General features: G+C 39.3%; 1 protein-coding gene across 2 annotated transcripts in view; it reads right to left on the bottom strand.

The window, feature by feature from the left end:
• PALMD (palmdelphin) overlaps positions 1 to 18,313 on the bottom strand; it is a 38,134-nt gene extending 19,821 nt beyond the window's left edge. The window contains exons 1-2 of one of the 2 annotated variants that reach the window (XM_083360577.1): positions 18,079 to 18,313; positions 8,593 to 8,673 (exon numbers count right to left, since the gene is read on the bottom strand). In XM_083360577.1, the coding sequence (XP_083216703.1) occupies positions 8,593 to 8,673; positions 18,079 to 18,123 (126 nt within the window). In that variant the 5' untranslated portion in view covers positions 18,124 to 18,313. Of the gene's footprint in view, positions 1 to 8,592; positions 8,891 to 18,078 lie in introns of those variants that run through there. The other variant, XM_083360576.1, reaches the window with a different exon arrangement.
• Positions 18,314 to 18,872: the final 559 nt, after the last annotated feature.

Consider the following 18,872-nt stretch of genomic DNA (forward strand, 5'->3'; position numbering starts at 1 on the left):
GCTTTTCAAAGTGTATTCTGTGGAACTCCAAGGTTCCTTGAGAATTTGGTTCTGTGAGAGATTAAGGACCAATAGACAAATCCCCCAAATAAAGCCAATTTTCTATCAGCAGACCTTTGCTTTCTGATCAGTGGCCTGGGATTCTTTTTTAAACTAAAGATTATATTGTATATCTGCCCAGCAATTAAGGAGGTGTAAGACACCTCCTTGAAAGTTTGTGCTTGGCATATATTTGCTATGTGGCAATCCAAAGAGGGCCTTTTAAATATTGATTTTGATTTCTGTTCATGTATGATTGATATTAAATCCAATTAACTGGCAAAATTAACTTATCTTCTTGTTCACCAAACTTTAGGATAAATTTAAGCTGCTAGGGACGCAGTGGCTCAGTGGGTTAGGATGCTGAGCTTGTCAATCAGAAGGTCGGCAGTTTGGCGGGTTGAATCCCGAGTGCCGCGTAACAGGGTGAGTGCCTGTTACTCGTCCCAGCTTCTGCCAACCTAGCAGTTCAAAAGCACGTGAAAATGTAAGTAGAAAAATAGGGACCACTGCGGTGGGAAGGTACCAACGTTCCGTGCGCCTTTGGCGTCTAGTCATGCCAGCCACATGACCATGGAGACGTCCTCGGACAAGCGCTGGCTCTTAGGCTTTGAAACGGAGATGAGCACTGGCCCCTAGAGTCGGAAACGACTAGCACGCATGTGCGGGGGAACCTTTACATTTATCTTTTACCTAAGCTGCTATGTCAGCTAGTATGCTTCTGTCTTGGTCTTTAATTTTTATCCTTTTGCACAGTTCTAACTTCTGAACTTAGTGTTGTTTATTGCTATGTTTTATCTGCTCAGGGATTTCTTTTAATGAAACATGGACTTGAATAGTTACAAATAAAATATATTGGATGATATGTTTTTATTTTGCAAGTGTCTTGTACTCAGTCCGGTGAAATTTTCTTAGGAGGTTTTGTTTTTAACTAAAGGGCCTGACCTGAGGTTATGGAAAGCTAGCAGAGCTCACCTTTCCTGATTGGTCATTCATTGTTTCTTGCCCTTCCCATCCATACAGGAAAGGGAAGCCGCATTAGCTGGGTCCTTTCTTCACATTATCTTCTTTGATCCTTTCTTTTTTTCTCATCATATTAGCATCATAGCTCTGATATCACACTAATAAAAAGAGTGGGGAACAAGGTGTTGTTTGTAACATTTTCAGATCAGTGGAACACATGTGGCACCACAATAAGCCAACATTTTTGTGGGTGGCCAAGAGTTTTAATTCTTAAAACCGTCCCTTTGAGATTTATTGTTGACATTTCATATGGACCCATGGAAGTGAATCATCAAATCTGTCATCAACCTCAGTCTTTATCTTAGAACCAATCCATCCCTTCATGTCATGACACAATGCACAATGGACACGTTAATGCCACATCATGCAGGAAAGATCATATGAATTTTACATGCTTCTGGCTTCCATCCAGAACACACCACACAATCTGTTTTTTGTAACCAGGCTCTAAATTATAACTACATTTGTCCTGATCCACTTGAAGAGATGGCCAGAAAATGGAATTAACCCAAGCTTCGGGGAGACTATGAACAATCCACCAAATGAGATTAAGAGACAAATCAATATAGTCAAATTGATATTCAAGAGAACCTGTTAAAGACAGATTACAGAAACAGAACAAAACACGTCATCTATAGCACACAGCTCAAATCACTGAAATGCATAATTTAAAAGACTCTGTACTTTCTCAGGTATTGTGTGGCAGGAGTATTTATACACAATTAAGCATCCAACCTGAAGCAGATTCTCACAAGTATCAAGATTTAACAAGACAGTGATACCAACATAGAAATCAGACCTTTAACAAACTCATATTTACAGAGCCTTGGTGGAGCAGTGGGCTAATGCCTCCTTAAGTAACACCAGCTGCCTGCAATTATTGCAGGTTCGCATCCCACCAGGCTCAAGGTTAACTCAGCCTTCCATCCTTCTGAGGTAGGTAAAATGAGGACCCAGATTGTTGGGGGCAATTAAGCTGACTTTGTAATAATGCCGCTTGGGGGGGGGCAAAAGCCCTAATAAGCAGGCATATACATAGAATGAAGGCTATTGCTAAGCACATTTAATTTGTGCTTAGATTGTAAGCCGCCGTGAGTCTTCGGAGAAGGGCGGGATATAAATGGGATTAAAATAATAATAAAAAAATATCACCCCTTTAAGCCAACAACACTATCACAGGTCTCAACATAAGATTAGAGAAAGTGTGTGTGAAAGTGTGTCTAATGTGATACCGTATATGTCATTATATGCTAGTAATGCTTCTCTGGATTTACATTAAGAAAATAAGCCAAATTTGTGTAACAGGATTAATGGACACAAAATCTGACATCAGAACTCAACGCAAGATAAAGTAATAGCAAATTACCTCAACTTCCTAGGGCAGGGGTCAGCAACCTGAAACAGTGAAAGAGCCACTCAGAACCGGTTCCCTCACAAAAGGAAAAACTGGGAACCGCAAAAAAATGTGTGTGCATGCGTGTACATGCATGCATGCGCAGAATAGGGTTTGACTGAAGAGTGGAGCCAAGGCAAGATATGCACCTACCCTGCATATTTGAATTGATTGGTTGAACTTTTTTAGTCTCACTTTTTTTTTTTGGACTACACATAGCAAAGGACTGGGAGCTGCAGGAGACGGCAGAAAGAGCCGCATGTGGCTCTGGAGCCACGGGTTGCAGACCTGTGTCCTAGGGCATTCCATAGCAGTTTGGGGGGGTGGAACTTTACACAATTAACAAGAGACTGTGGAACTTGCATACATAGAAATCTATCTTAGAAAGTCTCAATAGACACAATGGGTTTTTAAAAGATTACTACAAGTGTTAATTGATAAAATTGTTTGAAATCACTTCTACATGGTACCTGCTTCTGAATAACCACCATGTCAACCCTATTTAAATCCTAGGTCAGTTTGGTTGTATTATGCATCTGAAGTGAAATGAAATAAAGCCTTTTAAACTTATGCCTTTCAATAAAATTTGCTAGGTCTAAAAGGTGCTATTAGACTCTTGATTTTGGCTACTATAGATTAATAAAGCTCTCCTCCTCCAATTCAGAGGAACTGAATTTGGATAGCTCTTGAATTTGCCTGAATCAAGATGTTTAGGCTGTGGATTTTTCTGAATCTGATGTACACTCCTATTTTCTTGAAAGCATCAGACTAGTGTACTACTATTGTTGTAATATGCCTGTGGTCTTGTTTTGTTCTCCCTCCATTCCTGCCAAAGCTTTAGATTTAGGAGTTTCCTGTTTTTTTTTTAAAAAAACAACAACACATATTTATTAGGCAACTAAACAACCAAGCAGCAGAACTATCCTGAACGGGTTAGGAATCAAATTCTGCAGTTGTATAGCAACTACAATTCCATTTATTCTTCTATTTTCTGATTGGGAGAAGCCTTTCACAGTGAATCCTAAAATGTCTTATGCGGTTGCCTAATCAGAGATGGAAAACTCAAGAGCTAGTCTGAAAATTCTGCTTTCCTGCTTACAACGAAAGATGCTAAAATCTTTTCAGGAAAGATAATCCCTTTCGTGAAAATCATATTGTAAGGGAAAGCAACAAAATTGATTTGTTTCTTCAACCTTGCCCAAATGGTTGCTTTCCTCCCATTGAACACTTTAAGGAGCCCTGGTGGCACAGTGTTTGAATGCAGTATTGCAGGCAAACTCTGCCCACAGCTTGGAGTTCAATTCTGATGGGGCTCAAGGTTGACTCAGCCTTTCATCCTTCGTATGTTGGTAAAATGAGGAGCCAGATGGTTGGGAGCAATATGCAAATAATGCTTAAATTGTAAACTACCCAGAGACAGCTGTAAACCACTATGGGGTGGTACAGAAGCCTAAATGCTACTGCTATTGCTAAGTCAAGATTTGTTATTCCTCCCAGTTCCCCATATCTACAAAACATACCATTGTCAGGCATAAAGAATCAGGATCATTCATAAGGTTGCAGCATAGATGATTTATTCAAGCCTATACACAAGAATCTGGACAACTAAAGTTCAACAATAAATTGGCACCAAATAAGGGCAACAGAATTCAGGAGGCGTTGGACTTGGCCTGCTTGTGGGAATGCAATGACTCTAAGCTGATGACGTCTTTAACTCTGTCCATCAGTTCTGCTTGCTCTTCTCCTACATCGGCAGACATGATTAAAGGAGGACAAATTGCCTTTATATAGGCTGAGCTACAGCTTGCATCTCCCAAATTGATGCTACATTCACTATGGTGCTAGGGAGATTAATCTGCAAAATGGACAGCAATTTCATGTACTTCAGATGTTTCTTCAAAACAGCAATCAGGAACCTAGCCATGAGATGCAACATTGGCAGGAGAGCAAAAGCAAAATTGTTTCCGGTTTTTCAACATGTAACCAAGAGGGGATCTGACCTTTCTTTATTAAAACAGCTGTTCAATTAAACTCCAATTCTCTCAGTGACTCATTGGTTTTTAATTATGTCTTTTACGAAGAAATATGTCTGGCTGTTCTTTAATTACATTTTTTTTGAAACAGTATAATAGAACCTAAAACTCTGCATAATAAAATAATTGTTATTATCAATATTTTAAATCCTGTTGGATAAAACTGGAAATTATGACTGTGGTAATATAGAATGTTAAGTTTTATATTTAAATAGCACAATTCAATTTAATATAGAGCAGACTGTTACTAAATCAGGATAGTAAGAAGAAGGTATAGTTTTGTTAAAAGTTAAGTATAATCAGTGTTTCTGACAGAATTGATGAAATTTGAAATATTTATAATGAGCATAATAAACAAGGAAACATATCCAGACCTAATAATAAACCACAAATGATATAGGAAATCTGAAGGATATGTTAAGCTTGATTAGTATGATAATGATGCCAATTTGGGCTAATAGGTAATGCACCAGGCTAGAAACCAGGAGACTAAGTTCTAGTCCCACTTTAGGCATTAAAGCTGGCTAGGTGACTTTAGGCCAGTTGGGACAACAGGAGGAAAAAGGAGTATTGTGTATTTTTGCCACCTTGAGTTACCTATGAAGTACCAGGGGGACAAAACTCTAATAAAGGCTAAAATTAGTGGAAAACTATATTTATGGTAGAATCTATATATGTTCTAAAAGGATAGACACAAACAAATCCGGAAGGTGGCTTTCAATATGGTAAAATGATTTCCTAGACAGTAGATAATTTTTCATTCTTTTTCTCTAAAAAAAAAGATTTCCATCTTGTGGAATTTCATTAAGTAGACCTTAATGCAGACATGTCAAACACAAGGCCCGGGGGCCAGATCCAGCCCATGAAGTGGTTTCATGCGGCCTGTGAAGCCATCCTGGAAACAGTGAGGGAACGGCCCCCACTGCCTTGGCCCTGGACCAGAGACCCTCCTTCTGCCAGAGACCCTCAGATCTGTCCCACTCCTGCCCAGGCCCCCATAGGCACCCTTGATGCGAACGATGTAGAGCTGGCCACGCCCACCCAGTAGGCCATACGCACTCTAGCCATGCCCACCCTGGCCATACCCACCCGGCCCCCTGAGGGCAACCGCAATGCTGATGCAGCCCTCAATGAAATTGAGTTTGACACCCCTGCCTTAATGAAATGACATGGAAGTCCTTTTTAGATGCACTGCTATGTCTATATGGGTTTCATGACCAGGTATGGAAAGGGGAAAGTTGTAGACTGTGAAGATGATGACTTTAACGGGGATATGCAGAAACTGTTGCCTAAGCAGAAGGGACTGAAGTATTTTAAGCCCAGAACAGTAAGATATTCAGAAATGGATCAGGCGGGCAGTTCACTGAACAATAAGGAGGAGGTACAGCACACAACCAGAACTGCAAGATTCTGTAATTGTAGCTAATCATACCTATCTCAAAAGTAGTTTATTGAGCAATCCCCTGCGGAGCTGATTTCATAGTCTGGCACTGGCTGCAGGCTTTACTTTTCTGGATCAAGCCTTGCTTACAAATATCTGAAATTGACCCTTGAGATCCAGCTTTAAATTCATTAGCTGGGAGATTCAGTCAGACTTCTGGATCATATTGGGAGAGCATCCATCCATATATAGGTGGTCCTTGATTAACAACCACTTATTCAGCTACTGTTCAGACTTATGATGGTGCTAAATAAGAGGTCATTATGACCAGATCTTGTACTTATGGCTATTGCAGCATCCTGAGGCCATATAATGTAACTTTTCCTGTCAGCTTCCCACAAATCAATGGGGAGGCTGGCAGGAAGTCCTCACTTAACAACCATATAGTCCTTGCTTAACTATGGCATCTGTGACTGACTGCTGAAACTGTGACAGCTAAGTGGCACAGTCACTTGTTTTTTTACTTAACAATGGAGTTTCTCTTCTCAATATCATTAAATGAGGACTGCCTTACATATATATCACACCATGCCATAGTTTGTGTATCCATGGTTTACAGAATAAGCCACAATCACTGCTATTCTGGCTAGAGATGTTCTAGTAAGGTAGGATACAGATGATCCTAATAAATTATAATTTATTTTTATTTTTTTATTTTAATTCCATTTATATCCCGCCCTTCTCCGAAGACTCAGGGCGGCTTACAAACTTAGCAGTAGCCTTCATTCTATGTATATGCCTGCTTATTAGGGCTTTTCACACACACCCCAAGCGGCATTATTACAAAGTCAGCTTAATTGCCCCCAACAATAAATAGTAGAATTTATACAACCAAGCCAAACCAAAACCAGATGAACCATACCATAAGTTAGTTCAATAACTATGTATAGATTGGGAGGAGAGTCTGCTGCTTTGATCTGCCTCTTAGTGTAGTGAAGACTTGTGACAGTCAACAACTGAAGAGAGCTCTGGAACATTAGCAATCTGATCCCCAAAACACTTGTGTGACGGGACAGGCCCAGCAATCTGAGCAAGATCCATTAGCAACATTCCTTTGTTGCTGTAGATTTTTCCAGTGTGGGTTGACTGGAAAAGCTGAGAAAGATTATTGCTGTGACTTTAACAATTCTCACATTTTGTAGCTGAAGTTGACAACCAAATACTCTCATTTGTTCTCTTGTCCCCTGGAAAAGGCTCCACTTATGATTCTGGCATGACTTTGACTACTTTTGATAAATAAGCATTGTGGGACTTTAGGTTGGTTCAGTTTTTAGTATGCTATGAAATGTCAAGCTGTCCTTAATAAGCCAACTTGAGAGCATGTCGTCATTTTTTCCTCTTCCCTTTCATTTATGTCAGGCATGTCATTTGATTCATCTATAATTGAGATTCCATTCTGAGCAACTTGGCAGGTTTAACATCAGTGTAAAATTTGCAGATAACTCCCCAAGGTGTGGGAAGCAGGGTTAAAACATCTTTTCTTTCAACCCATTAATGTAATTGTCTAAAAGTTTTGCTAGATAAAATCAGTTACTGTGTGAGAATTTCACTAGGATTTGAAGCTTTCTTGAATCTCAGTGCTATGGTATATTAAACAAAGTGCCAGTTCCAGAGTGAACACACCCTGTTGGCAACACACACACAACCATACTTTACACAGGAATTATTTCTGACAATGATCTCATCTGAAATAACATGACCAAGCAGCACAAGCTAATGATTTGTGTGTCTCCTAAAATCCTCTAAGTTTACTTAATGGAGTTGGCTTTTCCAAACTATTAAAGCTCAAAATTCATAAACAAAAAATTAGGCGGTAACCATTAAAGAAATGAAATCTATGAATTAGATATTCATAGCTTGAGCTTTAATGCATAGCTTGATTATACAGTTTATTTAAATTGGGTTAGTTCATAGATATATTCATTTTGTATTGAAATGGTAGGGCTGGAATAAAAGACTAATTTATAGGCATATTCATACAGCACAATTCTAACCATAGATTAGAGTTTCCCTCTGGGTATGGAAAGCTGACTAGTAGCATCTTGGTCTGGTGGATACATTTAGAATCAAAAAATATTGATGACACTTGTAGAAAATGTCTACTTTGTGTGTTATATTTTTTTTCCCCTGGACTGAAGCAAAACTTTAAAATCCAAATACTAGTCTATAGCCAATCATCAATCTTCTGAGGTCTGTTTGGGTCTAAAGGTAAATAAGAGCATTAGGCTACTATTTTACTTTCATAATCAAGTAAGGACTAAAAATCACCCTCTCCTGGTTTCTAGGCCAGCACCTTAACCACTACACCAAATTGGCTCTATGTAGCTGCCAGGAGCCAAAAATGACTAGATAACACCTACTCTATTTACCTATTTATCTATGAAAGAGAACAGCAAGTGGACACAGTATGCATGGGACCCTAAATATAGAGAGTGACACTATGGAGCAGGCTACCATAGACAGAGTTTCAGTATTCTGCCCACTATTCCTTCATCACAAAATCTTGGTTTTTTGTTTTGACACCATGCATTTCAAAGAAAGAAAGAAAGAAAGAAAGAAAGAAAGAAAGAAAGAAAGAAAGAAAGAAAGAAAGAAAGAAAGAAAGAAAGAAAGAAAGAAAGAAAGAAAGAAAGAAAGAAAGAAAGAAAGAAAGAAAACCTTACCTTTAAATGCTGGTGCTTTAGCTTTTCTTCTTCTACCTTAAGGCGTCTCTGAGTTATTTCTTCTTGCAGCTTCCTCTTATCCTGAAAATGGCAAAGATGGGAGATGGTATACATAATGGTGTTATTATTATTTTTTTTAAAGTCCATACGTCATGTTGAGGTGACTGCCTTAGGTCTGCTTAATGACTGCAGTACAACACTGAAGCAGCTCCTAGTCAGCCATTGAGATGTATCAAAAATAGCAAGGGCCTGGTCTTCTTAAGGTTTCTAGCATGCTTGGTTTTTATGCAGGTGCTAGATATTTGTGCATTCATAGGCTGCAACTGCAGTGCTTGTTAACAGATGGGATTAAAGGTAATTACACTCATCTTTAGGAAATTTTTTTTTAGCGTGCTAAAGTTTTGCAGGCAGTTGCTTGAATACCTGGAAGTGCTGTCTTTATTGCCTCATTATCATGGGAGAACAGGGCAGATATAAGGCTCTTGGGCTCTTATTTGCTGACTTTCTTGTAACCTAAGAACTACGTAACACTAACTAAAATGTTTTGCTCCAATGAGTCTCCAGCTGTTGTTGGCTGCATTGTTCTTACCTTGTAGAGGACAATCAGACTGTCCTGGGAAAGGAAGGACAAAAGAGGGCATGTTGAAAGAGGTAACTATGAAGAAGAGAAAGCCCAAAGGAATGCAACTGATGGTGGTTTACTTTGTTTTTTTTCCAGAAGAAGCTATGGTGGCCTGGTTTGCACATATAAGCAAAGTTTACAAACCACAACTGCTGGACTCATATATTCTAAACTAGATGACTATTCAATATGAACTGCAAAGTCAGCTTTGGAAAAGAGAGGAAAGGCATATCAGATGAGTTAAAAGGAGGGGAAGGAAGCTTATTACAAATTTCAAATATTTTGATGGAAAGTCTCTTTTCATTCAATGCATGAGAATGTTGCAAACAGAATGGGCAAAACCCTTTTTACTGTACTTTGCTGTCTCTCTCATCACAACTATGGACTACCACATTTTTAAAACCTATTTATAGCAGCAGTTTGGTTTTTGCTCTGTCCATGGCAAACTAACTCATTTGCTGAGACACTGCTGTCCATTCACAGCAGGGACTGTGGTGTAAAATAACTTTGCAAAGGAACTATAGCATTGTTTCTCAGCAACTCCTAGTGTGATACATAAATTTGATAAACTTAAAAAATGTATTGATTGCAACTCTTAGAATTCACCAGCAAGCTGGCTGGGGAATCATGGGAGTTAAAATTCATGCATCTTCAAGTTGCCAAGGTTGAAAAATACCAATCTATATAGGACCCTGCTACCCAGAAATAAAATGAGTACAATTTGTACCTGTGTGGTTAAAAACCAGTTCCAAAAAGCAGTGCTTAAACCAACAAATGAGGGAACCAAGATCAGAATTTCCCCCCCCCAAATTTTCTGAGAGCCACGAGCATGATATTCATTTCCCCAGTTAGAAGTTTCAACTGTGAAATTAGAATAGCTATGGTAGACTCGTGCTTTGACCATCTTGTGATTTGCATAAAAAGAAAATAAAGCTGACTCCAGATAAATGTGAGGGGCTGCTAACTGTTGACAATTCTATTTGATTGGAGGATATTTGACCTTCCATGGGCCTAGAAAAGCAGACTCGGGTCTGCATGCTCAGATACGAATGATGGCAAGAGGGGCTTTTGGTCAGGTGAATTTAATTTATTAATGTGTTGATTGAATTTACCAACTTTGCTAAGACTGAACTAGCCTATTGTTATCCATGGACTGGTTATTCTCTGGCACAAATTACTGTAATGCTAATTATATGGAGATGTTTTTGAAGGAAACCGTAGTGAAGCAGACTTCTGTTGGGTGTGTCTCACAGAGAGTGCATCAGCTACATTGGCTTATAGGTCACACTCAAAGGACTAGTTCTCATTTATAAATAATTCCTTGATGCCTTGACTCCTGCTTATCTAATGAAACATTTCTGCAATATGTGTCAATCTCCACTCAGGTGGGGAAAATCAAGGAAGCAAGAACTATCTATGATTTCAGCAAGGTATCTTTGAGGTAAATCTGAGGTAAATACAAAATCCTGGAAACCTCAAGAGAAATTTCCACATTCAGTTATAGGGAGTTAATTAAAATGGAGTCTCTATAAGCTAAGTTGTCTCTTCCTTTTCTTTTCTGTATCCTTATAGTATTTTATGTTACAAACCAGGAGCTCTATTCGTCTACCTGTTTTCTGTACATTGATAAAACAGCTGGAGGGAGGGCTTTCTTAGCGGTGGCACCGACATGGATTTTCTTAAACGCTGGCTGTTTGTAACAGAAATGCGAAACCATACTTTCATAATCTAGTCTTCCCTTTATGACTGGCACGTGATCATTAATGTTTGTTGGCTCTTTCAATGATTTTTTTTAACTTTTATTATTTACCTATCTGGTCTTAAGTCATATTTTACTAACTGGTTATTTTTATTCTTTAACGTTGTATTGAAACGGGCTGTAAGTTGGCTTGCCAGGAGCATATGGGTAGAAAAATGTGTGCTTAAATAATAAAATAAGAAATAATTAAATCTAAAAGAGAGTTCCAAATCTTTAGCATTATATTACTGAGGTATCACGAAAGTTTTATCGAAAACAGGTAAGAAATGGGGAAATACAGTATATATATTGTATTTTATTCATTGTGCAGAAAAAAAAATATTCTTGCTGGAACTGTGCTTTGGAGGAGAAATGTTCTGGTTGAGAAAAGAATAACTTTGTCTTAAACTGAAGTAAAGGAGTAGGCATTTCATAGGATTTCGTGATTTCCAAAGAGTATACTACTGACTTAGTGCAGGGATCTTCAAACTTGGCAGCTTTAAGACTTGTGGATTTCAACTCCTAGGACCATACTCTTCCCAAGGTTCTTCAACTCCTAGGACTTCCTGGGAGTTGAAGTCCACAAGTCTTAAAGCTGTCAAGTTTGGAGACCCCTGACTTAGTGGCATCTGCTTTCATTCCACTGAATTGCCTCTCCCAGGAATTCTCTGCATAGAGAAAGTTACTATATGTCCATGGAAAGATTCTGCTTTCGAAAACTTCAGAATTCCCTGACAAGATAGCCTTTCAATTATTTTCTTGTTGATAGATATTAAATACCTTAGTTAGCATAAATGAAAGATTTCCTGGTAAAATGGCTGTTAATGGTTTGGTTCTGTAACTTTTTTTCCATCTATTTTTTTGCCACATGCAGAATACGCCAAGCATGCATTTACTCTGATTTCAGGGAAAAAGAATCTCCCCTGGTCTAAAAATGTTTCCTTGTTCTTTACAAATATATTGGCGTCACGCTTAAAGCTTATGCTGCCTAAAGCAGAGGACAAAATGATTCTCCCCTTGCCATTTAATACATTGAAGTCAAGAAGATTGGCAGTTTATTTTTTTAAATTGTTTTTGTTGTTGTTAGCTGCGAAGTCATGTTCGACCCATCGCGACCCTATGGACAACGTTCCTCCAGGCCTTCCTGTCCTCTACCATCTTCTGGAGTCCATTTAGGCTCACACCTACTCTTCAGTGACTCCATCCAGCCACCTCATTCTCTGTCGTCCCCTTCTTCTATTGCCTTCAACCTTTCCCAGCATTAGGCTCTTCTCCAGTGAGTCCTTCCTTCTCATTAGGTGGCCAAAGTATTTGAGTTTTAGCTTCAGGATCTGGCCTTCTAAAGAGCAGTCAGGACTGTCTGGTTTGATCACCTTGCAGTCCAAGGGACTCGCAGGAGTCTTCTCCAGCACCATAGTTCAAAGGCCTCAATTCTTTGGTGCTCAGTCTTTCTTATGGTCCAGCTTTCACTGCCATACATTGCAACTGGGAAGACCATAGCCTTGACTATACGCACTTTTGTTGACAGGGTGATGTCTCTGCTTTTTAGTGTGCTGTCTAGATTTGCCATGGCTTTCCTCCCAAGGAACAAGTGTCTTTTAATTTCTTGGCTACAGTCCCCATCTGCAGTGATCTTGGAGCCCAGGAAAATAAAATCTGTCACTACCTCTATTTCTTCGCCATCTATTTGCCAGGAATTGAGAGGGCCGGATGCCATGATCTTGGTTTTCTTAATGTTAAGTTTCAACCCAACTTTTGCACTCTCCTTCTTCACCCGCAACAAGAGGCTCTTTAGTTCTTCTTCACTTTCTGCCATTAGAGTGGTATCATCTGCATATCTTAGGTTGTTGATATTTCTTCCGACAATCTTAATTCTAATTTTTGATTCATCTAGCCATGCCTTTCTCATGATGTGCTCTGCATATCAGTTAAATAGGCAGTGCGACAGTATACAGCCTTGCCGGACTCCTTTCCCAATTTTGAACCAATCAGTGGTTCCGTGTCCAGTTTTCACTGTTGCTTCTTGGCCCCTATATAGGTTTCTCAAGAGACAAATAAGATGGTCTGGTACGCCCATCTCTTTAAGAACTTGCACAGTTTGTTATGATCCACACAATCAAAGGCTTTAGCATAGTCAATGAAGCAGAAGTAGATATTTTTCTAAAACACTAGCTTTCTCCATGATCCAGTGTATGTTGGCAATTTGATCTCTAGTTCCTCTGCCTCTTCGAAATCCTGCCTGTACTTCTGGTAGTTCTTGATCCACATACTGCTGGAGTCTAGTTTGTAGGATTTTAAGCATAACTTTACTAGCGTGAGAAACGAGTACAATGGTGTGATAGTTTGAACATTCTTTGGCACTGCCTTTCTTTGGAATTGGAATGTAAACTGATCTTTTCCAATCCTGTGGCCACTGTTGTTTTCCAAAGTTGCTGGCAAATTGAGTGTAGCACTTTTACTGCATCATCTTTTAAGATTTTGAATACCTCAGCTGGAATACTGTCACCTTCACTAGCTTTGTTGTTGCTCAGCTTTTCTAAGGCCCACTTCACTTCACATTCTAGGATGTCTGGCTCGAGGTCAGTGACCACCTCATTGTGATTATCAGGGACTTTAAGCTCATTCTTGTATAGTTCTGTGTAATTTTGCTACCTCTTCTTAATCTCTTCTGCCTCTGTTAGGTCCCTGCCATTTTGATCCTTTATCATGCCTATTTTTGCATTAAACGTTCTTGAAAAGATTTCTGGTCCTCCCTATTCTATTGTTTTCTTCTATTTCTTTGCACTGTTCATTTAAGAAGTCATTCTTATCTCTTCTAGCTATTCTCTGGAATTCTGCATTCACTTGGGCGTATCTTTCTTTTTCTCCCTTGCCTTTCGCTTCCCTCCTTTCCTCAGCTATTTGCAAAGCTTCCTCAGACAGCCATTTTGCTTTCTTGCATTTCTTTTTCTTATTGGGATGGTTTTGGTTGCTACCTGTTGTACAATGTTGTGAACCTCTGTCCATAGTTCTTCAGGCACTCTGTCTATCAGATCTAATTCCTTAAATCTATTTGTCACCTCTACTGTATATTCAACAGGGATATGATTTAATTCATACCTGAGTGGCCTAGTGCTTTTCCCTACTTTCTTCAGTTTAAGCCTAAAGTTTGCAATGAGAAGCTCATGGTCTGAGCCACAGTCAGTTCCTGGTCTTGTTTTTACTGACTGTATAGAGTAGGGGTAGGCAACCTCAGCTCTTTTATGACTCATGGACTTCAACTGAAAGCTATGCTGGCTCAGGAATTCTGGGAGTTGAAGTCCATGAGTCATAAAAGAGCCGAGGTTGCCTAGCCCTGGTATAGAGCTTCTCCATCTTTGGCTGCAGAGCATGTAGTCAATCTGATTTCTGTGTTGACCGTCTGGTGATGTCCATGTGTAGAGCTGTCTCTTGGGTTGTTGGAAAAGAGTTTTTGCTATGACCATCGTATTCTCTTGACAAAATTCTATCAGCCTGTGTCCTGCTTCATTTTGTATTTCTAGGCCAAACTTGCCTGTTATTCCAGTTATCTTTTGGCTTCCTACTTTAGCATTCCAATCCCCCATGATGATAAAGACATCGTTTTTTGGTGTTAGTTCTATAAGGTGCTGTAGGGCTTCATAGAACCAGTCAATTTCATCCTCTTCAGCACTAGTGGTTGGGGCATAGACCTGGACTACTATGATATTGAATGGTTTGCCTTGGATTCAAACTGAGATCATTCTGTCATTTTGAGGATTGTATCCCAGTATTGCTTTTCCTACTCTTTTATTGACTATGAAAGCTACTCCATTTCTTCTGAGGGATTCTTGCCCGCAGTAGTATACCTGATGGTCAGTTGAATTAAATTTACCCATTCCTGTTGATTTTAGTTCGCTAATACCTAAGATGTCGATGTTCAGTCTTGTCATCTCTTGTTTGACCATGTCCAGCTTTCCTTGATTCATGGATCTTATGTTCCAGGTTCCTATGGAGAAAAATCTTTACAGCATCAGACTTTCCTTTCACCACCAGACACATCCACAGCTGAGTGTCCTTTCAGCTTTGGCACAGTCGCTTCATTCTTTCTGGCGCTACTAGTACTAGCCCTCTGCTCTTCCCCAGTAGCATATTGGACGCCTTCCGACCTGAGGAGCTCATCTTCCAGCATCATATCATTTTGCCTTTTGGTACTGTCCATAGGGTTTTCATGGCAAAGATACTGGAGTGGGTTGCTATTTCCTTCTCCAGTGGATCATGTTTTGTCAGAACTCTCTGCTATGACCTTTTCGTCTTGGGTGGCCCTGCACAGCATAGCTCATAGCTTCATTGAATTATGTAAGCCCCTTCGCCACGACAAGGCAGTAATCCATGAAGGGGTAAATTGCTTTAAACAACCCTAAAGTTGTTTATAGGGTACAGTGGTGTCCAGGCAGTGCAGGGGAAAAAAACCCCTCAAGATGGTGATTATGGCAGCATGACCCACCTCTAAGAGAGAAGGGTGGCATATAAAATAAATACCCCATTTGTATAATGTGTGCCAAGATTGGCACATTTAGACCAGTGCATTAATCATGCTGTTGCAGTTGGCGTCTTGATTTTTGTTTATGCCCTCTTTGTGGATACTGCTGAAAGGGTAGCATCCTTCATCACACCTGAGGCAGTGGTTGGTTAGAGGGCATATATAAGTGAGTCCTGCAAGACAGAAAAATGCAGAAAGGCAACCCCTGTTCAACTGGTTGTCTCTCTTTATCTTGTGGTAGGATCTGGCCAGAGGGAAAATCCATTAAGTTGATGGAATAGCTTTAATTACGAAGGACTAGAAGGTGGGTGAGTTCTATTCCTAAATTAATGATAAATCTCTTGAGGAATGTTTCTTGTTGGTAGGGATAGCAGAGTAGAATGGGAGCCTGTGTGCAACTGTTTTTAAAGTTTGTTTACTATACACACCTCTGCTAAGCAGTTTCAGACAGTACAGTTAATCCAAATTTCAAGAACATCTTGCTGCCAATCTTTAAATTACATACTTTGCTTTCTTCCTGATGATGCCATATAAACAGCCTGGAAAAAAAAATCCAATGCCTAACTGAATGGGTTATCGCAGGGGTCTTCAAACTTGGCTCTTTTATGACTTGTGGACTTCAACTCCCAGAATTCCTCAGCCAGCATGCCTGGCTGAGGAATTCTGGGAGTTGAAGTCCATAAGTCATAAAAGGGCCAAGTTTGAAGACCCCTGGGTTATCGGAATGAATTTGTACTTTATAAGTCAACTCCCCAATTACCTGACTTTTCTGAGCAGAACATTTCTGTGAACTGTAGTGAAAGCCTGTTTTAACAGACTAACTGGAAGAAGCAGGTATTGGCTATTCGGGAATGTCCATTAAATGTAAAAGCATGTTATTATGCTTGAGCAAGGGACATAAATTACATAATTCAACTGATGTTACTTTATGCAAATATTATATTTTACTTCATATGCGTAAGTGATATAAATTAAGCCGTTGGGGCAATGATATCATTATAAAAATGGCAAATTGCAGAATAAATTTGCTTTGCTAGGTGCAGAGTCTCTTGTATCTAGTAGGTCCCTGAAATTGAGATTTCATTTATATTTGCAAACAGGGAACTCTGAACCTTCCTTTAATGGTTTTGAATGAGATTGGCTTATTTTCGCTTTTGGTTATTAAATGATACGCATTTTACTGATTTTCAGGGTGACCGGAAGAATTTCTTTGTATGCGTTGGATATTTGTTTTTAGAAAAACCGTTTGAGAACATTCTGCCTTTTCCTTTGAAAACTTTGCTCAACGGTGGACTTCCTATATGTCATAATATAAAATAAACACACCTTCACCCAATTTCATTTCTTTTGGCAACTTTCTGAACTGAATATGGATGGTGGTATACAAATTAGAATGTCTACAATTATGTAATTCCTTTCGGTGCAAAATGTATTTTACGGTAAAGCTGACTTTTTATACTATTTTATTATCATGGATATGGAAAAAAACTTTTCATCCACTATTTACAAAGAGGCTATGGTAGGCTTGCAAAAAAGTTTGTAAAACTTACTAGCCTGCATATTTCGTAACAATTTGCCTGACTGTTCATTTTAGCATTTTTAAAGCATGGTAGTTAGGAAGGAGATGGAAAAAACTCAGGTGTTTTCTCTTTCCCTTTCTTTTTAAGCTTTGTTATTTGGAACATTTTTTTATCAATTTATTCAGTTGTCTATATTGAGATAGGTAGGTGGCTAGATAGGTGATAGTTTTATCTGTTGATCAGTGAGAGGTCTTTTATTCATAGATGGAGAAAGAATGGTTGATCTAAGATGGGTTAGCAATTAACAAATATATGCACAAGGTAAATACTCTGAAAAGTTAGCTTATTTTTCCTGAAGGATATTGTGCTCCATTTGGAAATTGTTCCTTTAGATCTAACCAATGATGTCTTTACGCAGCAGGCAAAGCCTGTAGACCCAACTTGTCAAAGCATAGGAGTGTGAAGGTCATTTTAGGTCAACAGACACTCAGAAGACAATACATTTTGATATTACATTGTCTTCACCTTGTATCTTCTTCTGATTAACACAACACCTTTGAGAACATTTTCCACCCGCATAACACATATGACTGACTTTTAAGGAACAAAATCTCCTGACTGTAGTACGAATTGACCTGAATTTCACCTACGCTGCTCTTTAAACAACCCCAACCCCAATTACTTTGGTATTTTCCAGAATTATCAACAAGTATTCCTTCAGCTAGGCAGAAGACTGGTTATTTACGTTCAAGCTACGGACCTGTTGAATTCCTTCTCTTTTCCAGTTTTCTGTCCTGGTGTCCTTCAAATGCAAAGTTTCTTCAACCTAATGAGAGCATTGCAGAAGCCTGACGTAAAACATAGCGTGACTCCAGCGTCTGTTGCAATCAGTGCTCTGGAGCTGTCAGCTTAGATGCCCACTGTGAAGGGACTTGGGCTAATTATGCCGCTCTTCAAACTGGTGGGCTACACAGTCACATCAAATAAGAATACAAACAAAGGGCTTCTGAGAGTAGAAGACTACCTTATAAGCCACCGTGAGAATGAGAAAGTATACTTTCCTCACATATGTATGTTCTTTACTTACTGTGATAGCCTGAAATCTTTCCTTGAGCAGTTCCTCTTCTTCCATTCTGGAAGTGAAACAAACGCACAGGTTGTGAAAGCTACAAGGGAATACCAGACTCCGGTGTGTAAGAAGGTTTCCAGTTAGATGCTTTGAGAGAAAACAGAGGGCTAATTCCACCAAGGACGGAAGGAGCCTGACTTAGTTGGAGTGTCTCCGAAGGGAGAGTAAATCTGCTCACAATAGACACATGCAACAGAGTGTGCTAAAGAGGCAGACGTCCATCAGTTGACTGACAAGTTCGAATGGCAGTACATAAGCCTTTTCCTTCTGCAGCAGCTGCCAATTCTTTGTTGTAATAATACACACACTTTGCATGCCACAGATTAACTCTGAAGTGCCCAAATATTTTCTTTTCTTCCTATTCCTCCAGCCAGAACACCAATCGTATTTGGCTGTGGAATTCCTTTTCAGTTTTGGTTTTAATGGGCAAAACAGGAAACCTTGGGCCTTTTTAACCCTTGCTTATCTTTTCATGCTGCTTGAGAGGTCAGAAAAAAGAAGGGCAAGTATTTTTGTAGCAGACTGCAAGGATTTAAAGCTTAATGATGCCTGGCAGCGTCTCTACAAGGTGGAACTATTCTCATGTGGTCAAAATGAAGACTTCAAACTGAGAAAAAAAGAAATAGGCTAAAAATTAATGAGAAATTTGGACTTGAGTAAAACTCTTGTTTAATTCTATCTATAATGTCTCAGGACACACTCAGAGGTAACTCTTGACTTACAACAGTTCACTTAGTGACTGTCTGAAGTTA

Source organism: Vipera ursinii (assembly GCF_947247035.1).
Source record: "Vipera ursinii genome assembly, chromosome: 3".
NCBI lineage: Eukaryota > Metazoa > Chordata > Lepidosauria > Squamata > Viperidae > Vipera > Vipera ursinii.